Here is a 14,904-nt window from a genome sequence, read left to right as displayed (position 1 = left end):
CTTATGAAAGCTGGTATTCATTTACTGTATATTATTGACACCAAAAATGTATAACCTCATACTTGTCCACATTGTATTGCCACTTTCATATGTCTACCCACTTCAATTTGTCCAGATCAATGTTGAGCATTTTTGAATCCACCACAAAATATTGTGTTTAATTCTCTCATTGTTGTATTTACATTCTTTACATGCTTGTCTATCTTCTCTGCATTTTTTGAATCTTATTGATATCACTCCTATAGTTAGGTGACCAAAACTGCACACTATTCTCCAAATTTGGCCTCACCAATGTCTTATACAACTTCACCATACCATCCTAATTCCTGTACTCAACATTGATTTATGAAAGCCAATGTGCCAAAAGCTTTCTTTACAACCCTCTCTTCTGTGATGCCACTTTCAGAGAACTATGTATCTGTATTCCCTCATCCCTCTGTTCTACTGCATTCTTCAGTGCCTGACTGTTTATCATGTATTTCATACCTTGGTTAACCCTCCCAAAGTGTAAAATCTCTCAGTAATCTGCTCTAAAATGTGACGGTAAATTTTCAACCCATTTTTCTACCTGGTCCAAATTCTGCTGCAAGCTTTGAAAGGCTGCCTCAGAGTCCACTACAATTCCAACCTTATGTCATCTGCAATTTGCTCATCCAATTTATCACATTATCATTCATATCATTATGGATGAGAAATAACAATTAATTCACTCAACTACATAGGCCTCTGGACAGAGAGTCAATCATCTACTACTCTGGCTTCTCCCACAAAGCCAATATCTAATCCACTTTACTACCTATAGTGTGGATTGTGGAGGATGATTTGACCTCTCTGTCTGTTATTTGGTGGGTGTGTGGATTGGGGAGGGTCATGTGGCCTCTCCATTCTAAACCTGGTGGGAATGAGGATTGTGGAAGGTCACATGAGCTCTCCGTCTGTACCAACTCGGAAGTTCCATCACCTGCCAATCAAGGTTGGACTCTGCCGACCCATTTTTGCACACCTGACCACTGGCCTCTTTAATCACCCAGTGATTATCTCAGCTGGACCATCCATCTTCCTGTTCTATAAAGTCTACCACATACAGTACCTCATGCTCTTTGATCATGAGGCGGACCCTGCTTCACTCCATATCGCGAACTTTGGACATCACTGGAGGAGTTGTTGGTAAGGTGTGCACTACACAGGAATTGGGGATTGTTAGATAGAATTGGAGCTGCACCAACTTTAGACAAGGAACAGCAGGTAGCGTATTGTAATCCTTGGTTGCTAGTATCAGTAGTGTTAAGTCTGATGTGACTGGATTGTACTGTGCTTGTAAGTCTATACACAATTTCTAGTATCAGTAGTGTTAACTCCAATGTGTCTGGGTTGTACTGTGCTTGTAAGACTATACACACTTGCTAGTATTGTTATTTTTAAGTCTAATATGACTGGGTTGGTCTGTGTATGTATGAGTGTAAATCGTTGCTAGTGTCAGTAATGTTAAGTCCAATGTGACTGATTATACTGTGTTTTGTGATTGAGAGTAATAGTGTGTGTTATTCCTGTTGCAAACCTCTTGTGTGTGTTTTAATAATGATCTTTTCTGCGTGTCCAGACACGTTGCTCTTTGAACCCACAGTACTTTTCCCTTCCCATACAATACTACCTCAACCAAAATACCGAACGACTGAACCTTCTTGACCAACCTCCCATGTGGGACCTTATTAGAGCCCTACTAAAATCCATGTACACAACATCCACACACTTTCCTTTATCAACATTTCTGATAACCTCCTTGAAAAACTTTAATATTGGCTAAAAATGACCTACCACATTCGAAGCCATGTTGACTATCCCTAATCAGTCCCCATCAATCCAAATATTTCTCTATTCAATTCCGTAAAATATCTTACAATTACTTAACCCGGTGGTTCTCAACCTTTTTCTTTCCACTCACATACCACTTTAAGTAATCCCTATGCCATGTGATTAGTAAGGGATTGCTTAAGGTGGTATGTGAGTGGGAAGGGAAGGTTTCAACGTTTTTCTTTCCACCCACATTCCACCTTAAGCAATCCCTTACTAATCACAGAGCACTTATGGCATAGGTAATACTTAAGTGGTATGTGAGTGGAAAGAAAAAGGTTGAGAACCACTGACTTAACTACTACTGACATCAGGTTCTCTAGCCTATATTTTGTGGATTGTTCTTTGAGGCTTTTTTAAACATATTAGATATCCTCCAATTCTCCAGCACCATCCCCGGGGATTTATTCTCCCTTATTTGCCTCAAGACAGCCAGCACCCCCTTCTCTTTATTTGTATATCTTCCATGTTCTCACTGCTTGTTTGCCTCAGTTCTGTAGACTCTGTGTCTATCTCATGAATAAATACCGATGCAGAAAACTGATTTAAGATCTCTCCAATCTCTTTTTACTCCATACGTATCTGATTACTCTGATCTTCAAGAGGATCAATTTTGTCCCTTGCTATCCTTTTGCTCTTAATATATCTGTTGAAGTCCTTCAGATTTACCTTCACCTTGCCTGCCAAAACAATCTCTCTTCTTTTCCTGCTATACACCTTTCTTCTTCTTAACTGGATCTTCAAAATCCCTATAAATTCAAGATTCCCTATGCCTCTTAATTGTTTAATTTTGACAGGATCATACAAACTATACTCTCAAAATTTCACCTTTTGAAGGCCTCCCACTTGCGAAACACGCTCTTGCCAGAAAACAACGTGTCCCAATACACGTTTACCAGATTCATTCTCATTCCCTAAAATTTGACCTTTCTCCAATTTAGAATCACAACCTGAGGATCAGACCTGTCCTTGACTGTAATTATCATTATACTAATAGAATTATGATAACTGGGCAAAGGTTTTCCCCTATATATACTTCCATCACATGTTCTGTCTCATTCTCTAATAAGAGATCCAGTACAACATTGTCTCAGGTTGGGACTTCTGCATATATTGATTTATTAAACTTTCATGACACATTGACAACTCTAGCCCATTCAACCTTTTTATAAGTATAGGAGTCGCAGTCAACATGTGGAAAGTCAAAATCACCTTTTATTACACTTTATGGTTCCTGCAGTGTCTTCTCCTCCAATTCATGCTGGTCATCCCTTTCCCATTCCTCAGTTTCAAAAAAGAAAATGTTTTTTCCATCATTATTCACTCAGGAAACTGGCACAGAGTTGTGGGAAGTGAGGAAAACAAGCAGTGAGGTTATGGAACCAATACAGATTAAAGAGGAGGAGGTGCTTGCTGTTTTAAAGTAAATAAGGAAGGATAAATCCCCAGAACCTAACAAGATATTTTCTCAGACCTTGAGGGAGGTTAGTGTAGAAATTGCAGGGTGTCTGGCAGAAATATTTACAATGTCATTAGCCATGAGTGCCAGAGGATTGGAGGGTTGCTCACGTTGTTCCATGGTTTAAAATAAGTTCCAAAAGTAACCCTGGAAATTATAGACCAGTGAGCCAGACGTCAGTAGTAGGCAAATTATTGGAAAGTGTTCTAAGAGATCGGATATATAATTATTTGAATAGCCAGGGACTGATTAGGGAAAGTCAACATGGCTTTGTGCGTGGCAGGTCATGTTTAACCAATCTTATAGAGTTTTTTAAGAAGATTACCAGGAAAGTTGATGAAGGAAAGGCTTTGCATGTTGTCTGCGTGAACTTTAGTGAGACCTTTGACAGGGTCCTGCATGGAGGTTATTCAGGAAGGTTCAAGCACTAGATATTCATGGTGAACTGGATTCGACAATGGCTGGATGGGAGAAGCCAGAGAGGAGTGGTGGATGATTGCTTCTCAGACTGGAAGCATGTGACTAGTGGTGTGCTTCAGGGATCGCTGTTGGGACCATTGTTGTTTGTCATCTATATCGATGATCTGGATGATAATGTGATAAATTGGATTAGCAAGTTTGCAGTTGATATTAAGATTTGAAGTGTTGTGGACAGTGAAGAAGGTTTTCAAAGCTTGCAGAGGGATCTGGACCAGCTGGAAAACTGGGCTGGGAAAATAGCAGATTGAATTTAATGGAGATAAGTTTGAGGTTATACATTTTGGAAGGACAAACCAAGAAAGGACATACATGGTAAATGGTAGGGCATGAGGAGTGCAGTAGAACAGAAGGATCTGGGAATACAGATGCGTAATTCCCTGAAAGTGGCATCACAGGTGGATAGGGTTGTAAAGAGAGCATATTGGTCTTCATAAATCAAAGTATTGAATACAGGAGTTGTGATGTTATGGTAAAGTTGTATAAGACATTGTTGAGGCCAAATTTGGAGCATTTTGTGCAGATTTGGTCACCTAACTACAAGAAAGGTATCAATAAGATTTATAGGATGTTGACAGGACTTCAGGAACTGAATTATAGGGAAAGGTTAAACAGGTTAGATCTTTATTCCCCGGAGCGTAGAAGAATGAGGAGAGATGTGATAGGGGTATTTAAAATCATAAAGGGATAGACAGAATAAATGTAAGTAGGCTTTTTCCACAGAGGGTAGCTGAGATACAAACCTGAAAGCATGGGTTTAAGGTGAAAGGGGAAAAATTTAGGGGGAACATGAGGCAGAACCTCTTCACACAGGGAATGTGGGAATGTGCAACAAGCTGAAGTGGTGAATGTGGGCTTAATTTTAACATTTAAGAAGAATTTGAACAGTTACATAGATGGGAGAGGTATGGAGAGCTATGGACTGGGGGCAGTTCAGTGGAACCAGGCAGAAAAATGGTTTGGCACAAACTAGAAGGGCTGAAGGGGCCTATATCTGTGCTGTAATGTTCTAGTTTATCTATTCTATTAGTATCATCCAAAAATTATAACAGCTTTTTAAACAGGATTTTCCTTTTATGAATCCATGTTGACTTTTATTCGATCCTGTCATTCTCCAAGTGCTCTAATACATTACATAAATGAAAATTGTTTGTCTTTTTTTATCTCCCTTGAAATTAAAATTTAAATGTGAATTAATTACTTCTGGGATTATTTGTCATTACCTTTATTGAAACTAATAATTTTTATTCATTGAGCACACATGTGTGTACAATGTGTGCAGTCTTATTAGATAATGATCTTTACTGGTACTTGCATTGCATGGTGCTTGTTATATGATTGTTCCTGTTAATGGATATGGAATCATGAAGTTGTAGTCATTAATTACTGTCATAAAACTTTGCCATGAAATGAATACTACTGAGGAGATAATCAAGAGTCAACCATGAAACTGTGTCTTGAGTTGCAAATATACCATTTGTTAGGATGGCAAATTTTCTTGATTAAATGAAACTGGCAGAAAAGGAGTCGTTTTGCGGAAATACAGGAATGTAATAGTTACCTTTACTGAGATTAGTTTTTTTTTCTTGAATTGCAGATTTATTTAATTGCTTGGATTTCAAACTCAGATTCAAACTTGTATCTCAAGATCGATGGTTCAGATGATCTTCTGTATCTTGCAAAACTATATGTTACAGAACAGCAATGTTCCAAATTCTGCTGGCAACTCAAAATTATCAAAATATTCTAAAGATATTTAAAAAATACTTCTGTAAAAATTGAAGGAGATATTTAGTTTCACAAATAACACAGCAAGCAACAAATGTGGAACATTCAAATAAGATTCTATTTTAAATGAATATATATCAGTACAAATACTGTTGGTTGCCTGAAGAACCGTACTGGTCACATGATTCAATTACATCCTTTGAAATCAATCTTTTCATGAATTCACAAAGAAAATTCTAGAAGGGAATACAAAGCATTGCTGTTTCAAGTGTATAATTTTCTTAAAAAATTAACACTGAATGGTAAATAGGCATTTATGTGAAGACATTTGAGGAGAATGAATATTCCATCCAGGTTGATTGAACAACACTTTGGAAAATCTGTAAGTGACGCAGAGAATTTAAAAAGACCAAAATAATATGTAAATAATATAGGAAGAAGGAAATGTAAATGAAAAAATAAGGTGAAGTACAAAAAGGGGGAGGGATGGAGAAAATAAATGGTGAATATTGCAGTTAGAAATTAGAAATTGAAAGTTCAACTAAGAGATGATCAAAATTATCAGTACTACATGCAGAGACCTCTCATTTTCTGATCTGATTAATTTCTGGCACATAGAAATAAAATAATTACAAAGTCTGTTTCAAACTCCCCTTTCTCTCTACCTTTTGGAAAGGATGAAATCTTAAAACACATTCCTTTAGTTGCCTTTTATGACATGCCTCGGTGGAAACATGGAAGATCTTGCACTTGCCATCTTATTACATCTGGTACACTTTTCTACAATGTTAATCAATTTGCTGAAATGTTAAGAAGATGAGAAACTATGTTAGTGTTTTATCATTTTTCTAACTGTAGAAAATCATAAATCGACAAATGCAGAACAAATTTCAAAATTTTATATTGAGGATTCTTTGAATTGCTTGTTTTAATCCTTCATTTCAGATAATTCTGCCATTCAGTCACCAAACTCCCACTCCTTCCAGATAAATTTCAACAGTCTATATACAGCATTATATGAACAACAGAGATCTGACCAGGCGACTCTATTGCTGTATACTTTGTTGCATCAGAACCCAAATGTGAGAACGTATGTTTTGGCCCGTACTGATGTGGAGAACCTGGTGAGTGTGCTTTGAACTTTTTTGGCAGGATGAATTGCAGTTGGCACTGATGAGAAATAAAACATGTCACTTTCTGATCAGCGTGGCCAAGAACCACAGTGTTGATACTTTTATCCACTAAGTCATGGGAGCTCATTTCATTCCAAATGGAGAAAATAAATTAATCATACTTCACAAATGTGTTTCTGTTATTAGCAGGCTGTGGTTTAAATCTGATCGGGTTAGGTTTCAATACTAGAAAATTTGGAATTTGATTCAGGGGATATTATTTTGTTTTTGTTCCTTTTTTATGGAATGGAATTCATTTTTCTGTTCACTCCTTGAACTGAAAATGACAGCTAAACAAAGGAAAGCAAAGAGCATTACCTTATTCTGATATACCGAGCACAAATTGAGCATCCAAATTGTATTCAGATTGTACTCTTTCCTCAATGAAAAGAACATTCTAAGGAAAATTTCTTCATAATATCACTGACAGTGCACTTTAAAGACTCACTGATGACTAATGTGTGACTAAACTTATCACTTGAATAATTTTAATTTGATTGGAGTCTTTTGCAAATGATTGTCTGCAATTCTGGTCCCCTAACTACAGGAAATGTGTAATTATCGGTAAGCTCAGAAGGGCACATAAATATTCACTTAGATGATATTGGGTCTGAATGGTTTGAGATGTAAAGAGAGACTGTTTTTTTTCTATGGAATATAAGGGGCTGAGGAGTGACCTTACAGAGGTATATAAAATCACGAGGGTATAGACAAGCTGATTGGTCGTGGTCTTTTTTCCAGTGTGGGGGAGTCTAAAAGTAGAGAATGTATATTTAAGATGAGAGGGGAAAGATTTGAAGGCAATCTGAGGAACAAATTGTTCACACAGAAGCTGGAGGGTGTGTGGAATGAAGTGCTAGTGGAAATGGAAGGGGTGGATATAATTCCAACATTTAAAAACGTTTGGATACGTACAGAAAATGAGAATGGATAAGGCCTTTTGGTCTTATTCTCCATGTCAGCCAAATTGAAATGATAGGCAATTTGGCCAGCAAAGACAAGTAAGTCCAAATATTTCATTGCTGTTTTCCATTACTCTGATTGATGGCTTGTTAAATCTAGGTTATTCAATTTATATTATCTCTTTTATGCATGACATAACACAATGGAATAAGTCAAGAATGTGATGTCAGTTTTGACATTCAATTGGATGGATTTTATAGTTTGTGTTTTGAAAATACTCTGGGATGATGATGTACTTTAACCACAATGAATTTTGGAGATCGTTCTATGGGTCAGAAATGGGCTACAATGAGAGAGTGGAAAGATACAGATCAAAGAAGAAAACTTGATCCACATGGCTGCATTTTCCTTTTGGAAACATTTTGTTCCTAGCTCCCAGTTGACTCAGTTGTTTTGGTGATTAGAACTGGATACATTGCTCCTCCTCTTATATCTTGTTCTCTTGGCCAAGTATATAGGATTAGGATTAGATGATTCAAACCAACGATTGAGCTTGTACTCCTATTTAATTACATCATATTCAACATCATGTTCACCTGCATTCACAAAACATATTTATGAAGGCTTTTGGATCTGAAATATTAACTCTGTTCCTTTTTCCACAGATGTTTGAACTGCTGAGACTTTCCAACATTTTCTGTTTTTATTTCAGATTTCCAGAGAGGTCTTTTTTTAAAATGTTCATCTCCTTTATTTTACCTCCAAAAACAGCCTTTTGCAAGCTCATTTTATGCTTTGCCATTTCTCCACAAACAAATAAGTTTGTCCAATCCTATCCTCTTGATTTGTGCATGAAGTGTCATACTGTACTTGACACAGATCTCAAAAGGTTTCTGGTGCCACCTGTAAACAGGTTTAAAGAAGGAGAAAATATAGAGTTATGGATCCAAGACGTGGATACATAAGTCACCTATCTCACTGCTGTAACTCATGGAAAGTAGTGAAAAGTACCAAAGATGAGCAGTAAGGCAACCAGTGGTTCAGATAAACATGCTAAACCATTTTAAAAAAATTTGCAGTCAAGGGCAACTTTTAAAAAAAAGCATTTTGATCCCTCTACATTCTTAGTCCTGATGCAGGGTTTCCAACCAAAGCATCAGCCAACCCTCTTCCTCCATAGATGTTGGTCGACCTGTTGAGTTCCTTCAGCAATTTTTCTTTTTCTCCAGGTTCTGCCATTTGCAGTTCCTTATGTTTCTTGAGAAGATGGCATTTCTTCTTGAATATCCACAAGTCATGCGGTCAACATACTCCAACAATGCATTAAATGTTTCACATGACTCAAGTGGTTTGTTGAATCATTTCCAAATGCATTTTATGGTTAGACCATAAGATATAGGAGCAGAATTAGGCCATTCAGTCCAATTAGTCTGCTCTGCCATTCAAATCATGGCAGATCTGTCTTTCCATTCAACCCCATTCTCCTGCCTTCTTCCCATAACCTTTGACGCCCTTACTAATCAAGAACCTATCAACTTCTGCTTTAAATATACTCAATGACGGTCTCCACAGCTGTATATGGCAATAAATTGTACAGATTTACAATTTTCTGACTGAAGAATCTTCTCACCTCTGTTCTAAAGGTTTTGAGGTTCTGCCCTCTGTTCCATAACTAGAAACATCTTCTCCACAGTACCAAACTTTTCAATATTCGGAATATTTTCTTGAGATCACCCCTCATTCTTCTAAACTCCAGGCCCAGAGCCATCAACCACTCATTTGTGGGATCATTCTCATAAACTTCCTTTGGACCCTCTCTAACATTAGCACATCCTTCTTTAGATATGGAGCTCAAAACTGCTGCTCACAGTTCTCCAAATGTGGACTGACTAATGCCTCATCAAAGCTTAGCATTACATCTTTGCCTGTATATTCTAGCCCTCTTGAAATTAATGCTAATATTGCATTTGCCTTTCTTACTCAACCTTTAGGGAATCCTGTAATAGGACTCCCAAGTCTGTTTGGATCTCTGCTTTCTGAATTCTCTCCCCATTTATAAAATAGTTCACTTCCCTATTCCTACTACCAATGTGCATAACAACACACTTATCATTGCTGTATTCCATCTGCCACTTTTATGCTCATGCTCCCAACTTGCTAAGTCCATCTGCAGACCAGCTGCTTCCTGAACACTACCTCCACCTATCTTTCCATCATCCACAAAGATGGCCATAAAGTTATCAATTACGTCATCTAAATAATTTACATTCAGAATGAAAAGTAGTGGACCTACACCAACCTCTGCGGAATACCACTAGTCACTGTCAGCCAGCCAGCAAAAGCCCCCTTTATTCCCATTTTTTGCCATTTACCAGATTTCCAAATTTCTATCCATGTTTGTACCTTTCACGTAATACCATGGGCTCCTATCTTGTTTAGCAGTCTCATGTGTGGCATCTTGTAAAAGGCATTCTGAACATACAAGTAAACAACATCTGCTCATTCTCCTGTGTCAACCTTGTTCGTTACTTCCTTAAATAACTCCAACATTTATGTCAGGCAAGATCTCCCCTGAAGGAAACCAGGCTGACTTTAGCTTAGTTGAACGAATTGATCTTTATCTGAAGTCAGACTGGTCAAGGACAACAAATGTTCTCCATGTAACAACATGGATTTCCTCTGGGTTTGCATGTGCCAAAAATGTGCATGTTGACAGGGTCATTAGTCACTGTAAATTGCACCTTGTCTGTAGATGAAAACTAGAATCTAAAGGCAGCTGGGAATATGGAGAAGTAGAATTAGTGTGGAAATGGATGCTTGAAAGTTGCTGTGGATTTGGTGGGGGTGAAAAATCAATTTCTGAGCTGTTGTTTTGTTAGTGATTCCAGTTAACTGTTTTTTTTAAAAATCATTACTGACTTTAACTTTTTGATGACAGAGCTGCTTAGAACCATCGAATACCAAAGCACACAAACAGGTCTTTTGGCACATCCAGTTGTTGCCAATCTATTCTGCCTAGTCCCATTGACCTGCACCTGGACCAAGGCCCTTCATACCCTTCCCATCCATGTACTGTACCTATTCAATCCAGTATCACCCAATCTCAGTGGAAAAAAGCCCATTTGCATTAACCCTCTCTATCTACCCATCATTCTCTGATGCTCCGGGGAATAAAATCTTAACCTGTTCCTTCTTTCCCTATAAACATAGGTCCTCAAATCCTGGAAACATCCTTGGAAATTTTCGTTCTACTCTTTCAATCTATTTAATTAATCTAAACTTTTCTAGCTGCGATGGTACGATTTGAATTGGCAGCCTGAGATCATTTATTCTTGCTTCTGGATTATCAGATCATAATCTCCATACTATTTTGACTCCGTATTCCATTAATTGGTTTGCCACTGACCTCTATTAATAGTTGCTCTAATGTTAAGGTGACTTTCTTTTCCCTTTGTCTCTTTTTTGGGTTGGTTCAGTATTTTCATTCGGTTGAGGAATTGGGTGGTTGTCAAATTGTTGTCAAGATCCAAATTCCACCTGGGGAGTAATATCATTATAGCTATTTTTAAAATAATTGCTTTCCTTTTTTGGAACCTTTGCATACTCATGGAGAATTGGCATCTCTGCTCAATGGAGTTGAGAAAGGGTCCCATACTGTAAGGGGAACCAGGTGACACTAATGGGGACTCTTTGCCTTACAGTAGGCAGAAGACAATTTAGTGAAATATTACATGTTCTATACTATTACATGACAATAAAATAAACTTGAATGTGGGAAATTGTGAATGTGGTGGGCCTGGACTCTGGGCTGGAGCTCTTGTTCCTGCTTTCAAGAAGAAAGCAGAAATTGATAGTGGAAGGGTGAATGTGCCAATTAGTGAGTATCTTGACTGCCAATTGGTAATTTATTTTAAGTGTCTAACTGGAAATTAATGGTTAGGTTAATGAGCAAGAGTAAGACTCAATTTGGTGGGCAGAGGCAGTTATAGGAGCTTCAGGGAGACAGTCATCTCCAAAAGTCAGGAGGCAGGTAGCTTGGTGACTGTTAGGAGAGGAAAGGGAATATGCAGATAGAGCAGAGCCCCCTGTAGCCGTTCCCTTCAACAATAAGTCTACCATTTTGGATACTGCTGAGAGGGACAAGTTGTAGTGGTCATGTCTCCGGCACAGAGACTAGTCCCTCGGTTCAGAAGGGAAGGGGGAGAAGAGGAGAGCTATGGAGATTGGGGACTCGTTGGCTAGGCGAACAGATAGGAGGTTCTGTGAACGAGATTGAGGATCCCAGATAGAATGTTGCCTCCCAGGTGCCAGTGTCGGGGACGTCTCTGATTGAATCTACAGCATTCCAGAGGGGGAGGGGGAGGGTGAGCAGCCAGATCTCACCAATGACATAGACAGGAGTAGTGATGAGGTGTAGAAGAGGGAATATAGGGAGTTAGGAAAGAAGTTAAAAAGCAGGACCTCAAGGGTGGTAATCTTGGGAATGCTGCCTGTGCCATGCTTCAGAGAGGGTAGGTACAGGAAATTGCGGCAGATGAAAGTGTGACTGAAGAATTGGTGCAGGGGTTCAGCTTTGTGAATCATTGGGATCTCTTCCGGGCAAGAGGATGGCCACACCTGAACTGGAAAGGGACCCATATCCTGGTGTGCAGGTTTGCTAGAGATTTTGGGTAGGATTGAAACTAGTTTTGCAGGAGATGGGAATCAGAACGTGAGTGCAGAGAATAGGAAAGAAGGTCAAAAGCATGATGTTATCTGTTCTGAGTTTGAGAGGAAGGACAGGCAGGGGGACAAAACATAAATGTAGTCATTTAGAAGGTTTGTTTGAAATGTGTCTATTTCAACGCTAGGAGTATTAGGACTAAAGGGGATGAACTTAGATTATTAATCAGTACGTGGAACCTTGATGTTGTGGCCGTTACAGAGATCTGGCTGGAGGAAAGGCAGGATTGGCTGATGCAGGTACGTAGGTGTTTTAAAAGGAATAGGATGGGAGGTAAGAGAGAGGAGGGGCATAGCATTACTGTCAGGTATAGTATCATGGCTATAGAAATGGAGGATGCTGCTGAGGGAGTGTCTACTGAGACAGTGTGCGTGCAAGTCAGAAATAGGAAAGAACAATCCCTGTACCAGGAGTAGACTATAGGCTCCCAAATAACCTTTGTGACACCGAGGAACAGATAAGCAGGCAGACTTTGGATTGGAGCTGGAAATATGAGGTTGTTGTTTTGGGAGAGTTCAATTTACCTAATATTGACTGGCACTTCCTGACTGCAAGAGGGATAGATGGGACTGAATTTGTCAGGTGTATCCAAGAAGGATTCAGCTGATGAGAGCAGAGCCCACGCTGGATCTAATTCTGTGAACCTGGTCAGGTGGCGGATCTCTCGGTGGGGGAGCATTTTGGTGAGAGTGATCCCTTAGCTTTAGCATAGCCATGGAAAAGGATATAAACAGTCAAACTGGGAAAGTGCTTAATTGGGGAAGGTCTAATTATGATGGGATGAGGCATGAACTAGAGAGAGTATATTGTAAACAAATGTTCAAGGAAGAAAGCGCAGAACTAATGTGGAGGAAATTTAGGGGCCCCTTGTGTTAGATTCAGGATAGGTTTGTCCCACTGGGAAAAGGAAAAGATGGTAGGAAAAGGGAACCATGGCAGACAAAACAGGTGAGGCAGCTGGTCAAGAGGAAAAAGGAAGCATTTATTAGATATAAGAAGCAGGAAACAGAAAAGGCTCATGAGAAGTATATGGTAGCCAGGAAGGAAATTAAGAGAATTTGAAGGGGCATGAAAAGGCATTAGCATGACAGAATAAAGAGAACACTAAGGCATTCTATTCGTATATGAAGAACAGAGGATGACGAGAATGAAGGTGGGACCACTAAAGGATAAAGGAGGTATCGTGTGCCTGGAGGTGGAGGAGTTTGAGGAGGTCCTAAGAGAAAAGGACCTGGATCATGGTGAGATCAGGATGAGCTTTGTGGTGGACAATGTTGAGATTAAGGATCTACTTAATAACATTAAGATTAATAAGTCTCCGGGGCCAGACGTGATATACCCCAGTTTGTTATGGGAAGAGGTAGCTAGGGCATTGGCTATGATCTTTGAGTCTTCTTTGGCTACAGGGTAGGTGCTGCAGTATTGGAGAATGGCAAATGTGGTCCCCTTTTTTAAAAAAGGTAATAAGTAAAATCCTTGGAATTATAGATCGGTGAGTATTACATTAGTGGGCAAACTGTTGGGGAGGATTCTTAAGGATAGGATCTATGAGCATTTGGAGAAGTACAATCTACTTAAGGATAGACAGCATGGCTTTGTGAAGGGAAGGTCATGCTTCACAAGTCTAATTGAGTTTTTTGAGTAAGTAACAAAGGAAATTGATTAGGGTAGGGTGGTAGATGTGGTCTACATGGATTTAATAAGGCATTTGACAAGGTCCCCCATGAGAAACTAGTTCAGAAAGAAATGAAACATGGGATCCATGGAGCCTTGGCTCTGTGAATAAAAATTGGCTTGCATGTAGAAAGCAGAAAGTTATAGTGGAAGGAAAGTATTTTGCCTGGAGTTCTGCAAGGATCTGTTCTGGGACCCTTGCTCTGTGATCTAGATGAGGAGGCGAAAGGATGGGTTAGTAAGTTTGTGGATGACACAAAGGTTGTGAATGGCACTGAAAGTTGTCTTAGGTTACAAAAGGATACAGACAGGATGCAAAGTTGGACAGAAAAGTGGCAGATGGCGTTCAATCTGGATAAGTGTGAGGACAAGCCATAAGGTTGAGTACAGGGTTAATGGTCAGTTACATAAGAGTGTGAATGAACAGAGGGACCTTGGGGTCCAAATCCATACATTCCTCAAGGTCGCCATACAGGTTGATAGGATAGTTAAGAAGGCCTATGCGATGTTGGGCTTCAGTAGTAGGGGGTTTGAGTTCAAGAGTTGAGAGGTCATGTTGCAACTCTACAAATCTCTGGTGAGACCACACTTATGTATTGTGTTCAGTTCTGGTCATCTTGTTATAGGGAGGATATGGAAGCTATGGAGAGGGTGCAGAGTAGATTTTTCAGGATGTTGGATTGGAAAATAAGCCTTATGAACAAGGTTAGCAGAGCTGGGACTTTTCTCTTTGGAGCGTAGAAAGATGAGAGACTTAATAGAGGTCTCCAAGATTTCTCAGGGCAGGGATAACAAACACCAGAGGTCATATGTAGAAAGTAAAGGAAGGGAAGTTTAGGAGAGACATCAAGGGTAAGTTTGTTACACAGAGAGTTGTGGGTGCCCTGAATGTCTTGCCAGGGATGGTGGTGGAGGCT

At 39.2% G+C, this 14,904-nt stretch overlaps 1 protein-coding gene across 5 annotated transcripts in view; it reads left to right on the top strand.

The window, feature by feature from the left end:
- The window catches only part of dym (dymeclin), a 523,412-nt gene that overhangs the window by 284,318 nt on the left and 224,190 nt on the right, over positions 1-14,904 (top strand). For all 5 annotated transcript variants that reach the window (XR_011353340.1, XM_069923865.1, XM_069923863.1 and 2 more), the window contains exon 10: positions 6,461-6,639. Coding sequence is in view for 4 of the 5 variants with exons in the window: in XM_069923865.1 (XP_069779966.1) it covers positions 6,461-6,639 (179 nt within the window). In the remaining variant the exon portion in view is untranslated. The remainder of the gene's footprint in view (positions 1-6,460; positions 6,640-14,904) is intronic.

Source organism: Narcine bancroftii, chromosome 3 (genome assembly GCF_036971445.1).
Source record: "Narcine bancroftii isolate sNarBan1 chromosome 3, sNarBan1.hap1, whole genome shotgun sequence".
NCBI lineage: Eukaryota > Metazoa > Chordata > Chondrichthyes > Torpediniformes > Narcinidae > Narcine > Narcine bancroftii.
This window is presented reverse-complemented; position numbering and strand designations above follow the sequence as displayed.